The 6,676-nt window shown below is 36.8% G+C and overlaps 1 protein-coding gene across 4 annotated transcripts; it reads right to left on the minus strand.

The window, feature by feature from the left end:
• Positions 1–276: 276 nt before the first annotated feature.
• On the minus strand, positions 277–6,522 carry LOC111457320 (ATPase family AAA domain-containing protein FIGL1). Of its 4 annotated transcripts, XR_002712912.1 has the most exons (15): positions 6,162–6,522; positions 5,340–5,475; positions 4,841–5,221; positions 4,297–4,538; positions 3,731–3,858; positions 3,519–3,637; positions 3,359–3,451; positions 2,707–2,808; positions 2,446–2,548; positions 1,833–1,916; positions 1,654–1,749; positions 1,402–1,529; positions 1,189–1,318; positions 1,011–1,043; positions 277–679 (listed from the first exon to the last, which is right to left on the minus strand). XR_002712912.1 is itself a non-coding variant. In XM_023099560.1 (14 exons), exons 1-13 carry the CDS (start codon positions 6,494–6,496, stop codon positions 1,217–1,219), a joined length of 2,049 nt encoding a protein of 682 aa, XP_022955328.1. In that variant the 5' UTR covers positions 6,497–6,522; the 3' UTR covers positions 277–679; positions 1,189–1,216. The 4 variants fall into 4 exon arrangements, 1 of the variants encoding a protein (XP_022955328.1); XR_002712910.1 differs by lacking the exon at positions 1,011–1,043 and having other exon boundaries at positions 1,044–1,318; XR_002712909.1 differs by having other exon boundaries at positions 1,011–1,318.
• Between the last annotated feature and the right edge of the window lie 154 nt (positions 6,523–6,676).

Below are 6,676 nucleotides of genomic sequence, written 5' to 3' on the forward strand. Positions count from 1 at the left end.
TGCATTCCTATTTCTTCAGCTTCATCAGATGGTTGCCCTGCTTCTGTTGCTCATTTTGTTTGATTACTTTCTGTCCAATCAAAACAGTGGATGAATTGGGTATTTTGATGATGAAATGGTTGGCGCTCATCTGCTATCGGCAGGCAGTGAGGCAGTTATCCGGGAGCTTCCTCTGGAGAGACCTCTAACGAAGGACCACAGATAACAAACCCCTGAAGTCAAATAACTAATAGACAGTATACATACAAGATGGCAAATGTATGGATGGAGTAGTTATATGTAAATGTCGTGAATATTAACCTTTGTGAAAGATAATCTTGAAAATAGGTCCTTGGGCATAATTCTTACAGAATATCCACAAAAGAGATTACAAGTAAACCAAATAGCAATCCCACTATTGGAATGAATAAAAAAGAAAAACTACAGAAAAGGTTAGAAATATGAACTACAAAGGTGTTTAAGTATACAATATCTCAAGCCTCCTCCACGATAGAAATTTTTTTCAATATCTTTCCCATCAAGTCAAATGTTCCACAAAATGGGAACGGAATCAAATGAAAACTCGATTTCTTTCTTAAAATAAAATGAAAATGAAGAAATCAACTTGCCACAAATAGATCTTACGAGGATCCAATCCAAGATAACTTCATTATCGTACAACTCAAACCCGAAACCAAACCTACAAAAGAAAACACAGGTATTCACCTTAGTAGTTAGTAGCATAACGGCCCAGCCGCGAGACAGGACAACTTTAATCTTTCTACGCGCTTGCATAGAAACACACTTGTTGGGGCTATATATAGATAAAAAGAGGCTTTCTGAAAATAGTCTAACGTGTTAGTTCAACATTGAGAAGAATTACAAGAAAAAAAAAATTAAATATTCTCCAGAATCTTCTACTTGAAGGCTCATAGGTGACCGACGAAGGTAACATCAACCAGACATGCAGACTTAGAAATGAAAAATCCATAAGGTACTGGATGAATAACTTCTAAAGCACTCAAACTCACCCGTTTATTGATTTCTCAAGGTTCTGGATATACCTGAAAATTCCACATAAACGAAATAAATATCTAAATGTTGCACACATGGGGTGTAAGGCATTCTTCCAGATCTCAAAATGGAAGACAGTGACAATTGCTTTAAATCCCGCTTGTCATTTAGTCCACGCTCAGCCCACCGGCTTACCTTCTATGTCATTGTTAAGTAAAAAACTTCATAGTGATAAGCTCCCAAATTGCTTGTTCCATTCATCATACGTACCAAGTTCGCTTAAAGAAACAGAGGGCCTGACCTCTTGCATTGCGTTCTCAAAGTCCTACAAAAATAAGCCAGAAAGAAACAAAGGATAATAAATCGGAGGAAGTAAACATAACTATACTTGAACTATTAAAATCCCACCTTAAGGGTTACAGGCCGCATATCTTCCTTTTTAAGCAATGTAATATCTGTGCCTTGTTTCAGAGCCTCCCTTAAAGGGCCCATTGAAGCGTCTTTCACAAGGTTTTTCATGTCTGAACCCGAATATCCTGATAATGCAAATTTTCCAGCAAGATATCATGGAGAAAATCAATGGCGGATATTTTGCATTCAGTCCTATGTAACATTGTGAAGCCAATAATTTTGTTCTAAGCTTTGCGAGGTTGCTACTACCTTCAGATAAAGTACATATCGTATCAATTTCCTCTTTAGAAAGCTTGAACAACCCATCCTTCTCCAGGAGATTACGCACAATCCATGCTCTTGCTTCTATATTGCCAATATAACAAGTTAGCCATGAGCTAAGAGCATCAGGCGCATTTAGTTACCATGGCTAAAATCACGACTTGTACCTGAAGAAGGGAGGGGAATGTAAAGTCTTTTGGTCAGTCGTCTCCTTGCAGCTTCATCAAGTTCTTGTGGTCGATTAGTCGCTCCTGGATAAGTTGAATATCTTTAAATATGTGCACAATTGCTTTCAAATTGTGTGATAAGGACATTATCAAGCTAGAAGGATTTGAAGATGAACATTGTACCACAAGGTAAAAATTGAAGAGAAATCGTGTCAACTTTCAGGCTTGTACATAAAAAAATAATAATAATAAATAAATAAATAAATAAAGATTCAGAACATCACTTTTGATAGTTTCGGAAATTGCACTAATCGTTACCTATATTTTTACATGGACTTACTCATTGTACATTGTTTTTGGCATTTCCAGAATTTTCAAGAAAAAAAACTCAACTTCAATCAATTAAATCACAAGGAAATTAATGCCAGCATTTTCAATCTCGAATCTATTTCCTAGGGAATCTGAAGAGTAGGAAGTATAAAGTATCTTCATATTGTAAACCATTATTGATCTAGTCATAATACTAACTACTTTCTTTCACAAGATGATTAACGATGGGAAAATTATTTACATGGAACCATAAGCAATTTTTAAAAAAATGAAGAAACATTACCTATAAGAAGAATTTGCTCGCTGCCATTATCAAAGCCCTCCATTTCAATAAGGAACTGTGTTTTGAGTCGTCTACTTGATTCATGTTCACCTTCAGATTTTCGCTACAAATGGAATAAAATTCCACAAGTGATAAAAGAATATATGAACTGATCATAAAGCAACATGCCTAGTCTTTTGCTTAACAAACTTGCTTAATGATCAGCATTGTTATCCGAACTGAGAAGAAATTCAAGCATGTAGACGATTATAAGAAGTCTACCTGAGACAGAAGAGAATCAATTTCATCAACAAAGATGACAGCCGGCTGACGACAACTGGCAACACCAAAGAGGGCCCTCACTAGCTTTTCACCCTCGCCAATCTAGATTTACCAATTAAAAAGTTAATATTTGACACGCATTACACATATTTTCAAGCAAACTAACCGGCTGTTTGGAAGTTGCTTTGCAAAATAGTTCTCTATTTTTTTAGAGCAAAAACTCAGTAAAAATAGATCTTGGGGAATTGTTTTCAAAAGTTTGTTTTCATTAATAGACTCTAAATAGTAGTTTTGAATGCACGATAACCTTAATCTTTGCAACTATCCAATATAGTTCTTATAGAAGCAGAAATTAATTTCAGACCAGTTCTCAAACAACCTATAAACTATTGGGAAGTATTATCATTACTAATTTTTTTACATCAATCTATGAAAAAGTAGTAAGGCGATAAAGTAGTAAAAAATTCAATATTCCTAAAAGGAATGGTTCCGAAATGGCAAAGAGAAGCCTAGTTTCAATTAAAATCTAATGATTGCTTCAACAAGCTAACTAAAAACCATCTTTGAAACATTAAGATCAATCAATATTTTCTCGCGAGTCTAAGAATATTCATAACTCTTAATAAATAATGCTAATCACATTAGTACTCACCCACTTGCTTGTTAATGAGCTGGCAGATATATAAAAGAAAGTTGCTTTTGCCTCTCCAGCAATTGCTTTTCCGATCATTGTTTTGCCTGTTCCCTGAAAGAAAATGGTATATTATAAAACAGAATTTCCGTATTGATTATTCATGGAGTTATAAACTTACCGGTGGACCAAAAAGAAGGAGACCTCTTCCAGGAGAACGGCAACCTTTGAAAATGTCGGGACGTAATAAAGGCCATATTACCATTTCAGTTACACACTTTTTTGCATGTTCTAGACCAGCTATATATTGTCGTGCAACGAGTTCAAATCAGCACAATTCTGTAACCAACATAACTGTATTGAACAATGAAAGAACGAAACACCTTGTTTTACCTATGTCGTCCCACCTAACATTAGGGTCCCTGTCCATAATCTCATTGCTAATATGTTCTATAAGTCGAGGCTCCAAATTCCTTAATTTTTCAGGAAGTTCACCATCAGGTCCGCACAACATATCCAAACTAGTATACAACATGAAGCGTGTCAGAATCTGAATAGTCACAGGAAGCAACTTATAATTCTTCAGTCACATCTAAAGAATTTCCTGAATGCATTTTGTAAACCGTTGGAAAGTTCAATAACAAAAGTTATAGTAACTATCTTATATCGTGTAGAAGAATTAACAATTCCAAGAAGATAAGCCAACTACCAAAAACCATACATAAAAAGCAGAATCGGACGAAGCATAGCAACAATTGGCAGGCCTTAGGGCATAGTACATGGAACAGTAACAGACCCCAAAAGCTAAACAGAAATACACCATTTGAACCCATTAGTTTGTCTAGATACTGCTAAAGCATGGTGACGAGTACTTAGAGATGGTTTGGAGAAGTAACAAGATATAAACAAAGTTGAGAACTCTCGTCAGTAAATTTAGATCTTGTGCCCAAACTATTTACCATCTCTTTGTTGAGTCATCCAGAGCATCTTCACCTTTTCCACCAACACGTGAATTTACCATGTTCCCAGCATTCCCCCCATTAGACCTAATAGGAGGTACAAAATTCCCACGCACTCCACGGCGTGAAGAGCCATAGGATCGCATTCCATATCCTTTATGGGAAACATTATTATCACTCTGAGGGGAGACAGAAGTATTTGGTGATCCTGCAAGTCCTCGTCTTTGCCTTGCATCCATTTCCTAGCAGTGAAGAACATACAATGCCTTCAAAAACTATTGGTAAATTAATAAACAAATAAAAAGGGCCAAGGGAAGAACGCAAAAATCCCTTAGCTCAGGCTAGGTAAAAAATGCAAGAATCACTTAGCTACTATACAAACGATTCTTTAAGTCGATAAATTTTTAGTGGTAAGTTACTTTACAGTCGGGATATTGGCTGGCTTAAGTCTTCTTGAAACGAGTTCACTTTCTCTGATTCTGAAGTAGCTTTTTTTTTTTATAAAAACTATGCACCGGCAGTAACTGCGGATAAAAAGATATACCAGTTTTGTTCTTGCAGTGACAAATGCATTGCCAGAAGAATCAGCATTAGCTTCTTCGGTACTCAATGGTGAGTTGGCATTGTCTACCTTAGGACTACTGATTTCCATCCGAGCACGTCTTGTAGCAACCATACTTCCATAAGTCCGCCCTTCCTCTTCAAATTTCATTAAAGATGTACCTTGGTCTTTTGTATGATCATAAAGTGAAGGATTCTTTTCTACAATAATACAGTCATCAAGGGCATTACTTGCATTCAAAGAACTCCTGTACAGACTAGGACTTGTTCTGCTTTGATCTTTTCTATACAAGGATGTACCCTTTGCTTCTGCAGTGATTTTTGGTGCCTTGGTACTGAACTTATCCGCCCTCTCCAGCGAATCCTGAGAAGAAATAGTATGATGAGCACTCAAAACACTCTGATGTGAATAATCTGATAACAAAATTTTCAATAGTCCAAGAAAAATAAATGAATAGAGTTTTTCGATGAATGTCAGTTACCAATTCATTTACAACTGTTCTATTTGATCCCTGAAGGGCCTGAAAGTGTTTCGACTGCTTAATCTTGCTGAAATCCATTTCTTTGCTCATGCTAAAAACGCATCCCGGAGCTTTCTTTGCTTGTTCAAATACTTGTCTGAAAGCAACATATAAATGATGCAATAGCCAAATTGGAATTAGTACGGGATAGTACTCAGCCTGAAATGTTCACGTCTCCAAAGATCCAAATATCAGAATATTTAATGAGATATCTTACAGTAACCGAAAATGCTGTTATCTACTAATTAATAGCCAACTAACTCATTGTGTATATTATCCCCACATTGTTGATATCAAAATGGAAAAAGCCCTCGTAATTTATGCACTTGGAATTGTGGATGTTTGTCGTTCGCTACATAAAAATTTAAAAATGTCAGTCACTTAGCCAATTTTATCGACAATCCATGGTTATGATACCTTCAACAGCTCCATTCAAACCTTAAATGCTGTATTTCCTACCATTACCCACACGGCCTGAACAAAGGATCGGAAATTCATATATATTTTTCCTCTCTATGAGTGCTTCTCTGCTCCAATTTAAAACTATGATTGTATCTTCTAAACTGGCGACTGAGCTGTGTCAATTCCAGCAAAGATTCGAAGTTATCGGAAGTATGGACCAGTTACAGTCCACTGATTTAGTTTTCTGAATAATTAAGTTATTAGGGCAAGTGAGCTTCAACTCAGATAAAGCAATAGTTCATACTCATTTCCTAGCGCTCAATTTCATTCCTTCCACTAGAGGGGGGGAAGAGATAATGTACGTGCATTTAACATTCATACCGATCGGATTCCGGCATGAGGGATCGGCGAGCGACATTAATTTTCTCAACGACTTCGCGCCTAATGGGCTGGATAAAAGCTTGATCAACATCGGTACGAGTCTGAGAGTCGAGAAATCCAAGAAGACGGAGACCAAGAAGTTGAGCCGCAGAGTAATCGCCTTTTTCGAGGGCCAAATCGACGCCGAAGAGGAGCGATTGAAGCCTCTTCAGATTCTGGTCCACTTGTTTTCTCCAGCATGCCTCCTCCTGCTGGGATTCACCGATTTGTTCTTTGGATAGAGAAGACGAGCGCGTTGAGCTCTGCTTGGACTGAAATTCCTCTTTTCCCGCCATTCTCGTTTTTAGCTCCGTGGCTCGCGGGCCTGATTGAATATATATATTGATGGTTTCAAAATTTCGTCTCAACTTGGTCTGACCTGATTTTCATCCATCGTAACTCGCAACTCGGGTTAACTTAAAAATAAAAATAATTGCATATAAACTAGTTTTTTTTTTTTTTTTTTTTTTTTTTTA

Source organism: Cucurbita moschata, unplaced genomic scaffold (assembly GCF_002738365.1).
Source record: "Cucurbita moschata cultivar Rifu unplaced genomic scaffold, Cmos_1.0 Cmo_Scf00002, whole genome shotgun sequence".
NCBI classification, from domain to species: Eukaryota; Viridiplantae; Streptophyta; class Magnoliopsida; order Cucurbitales; family Cucurbitaceae; genus Cucurbita; species Cucurbita moschata.

Excerpts from the sequence above, each read along its gene's own strand:
- LOC111457320 (XM_023099560.1), bottom strand. The coding sequence starts at position 6,496 with ATGGCGGGAAAAGAGGAATTTCAGTCCAAGCAGAGCTCAACGCGCTCG. Across the intron at positions 5,476-6,161 it reads CTCATGCCGGAATCCGATCG|ACAAGTATTTGAACAAGCAA; the intron begins GTATGAATGTTA and ends TGTTGCTTTCAG. Across the intron at positions 1,917-2,445 it reads CGAGCAAATTCTTCTTATAG|GAGCGACTAATCGACCACAA; the intron begins GTAATGTTTCTT and ends CAACTTATCCAG.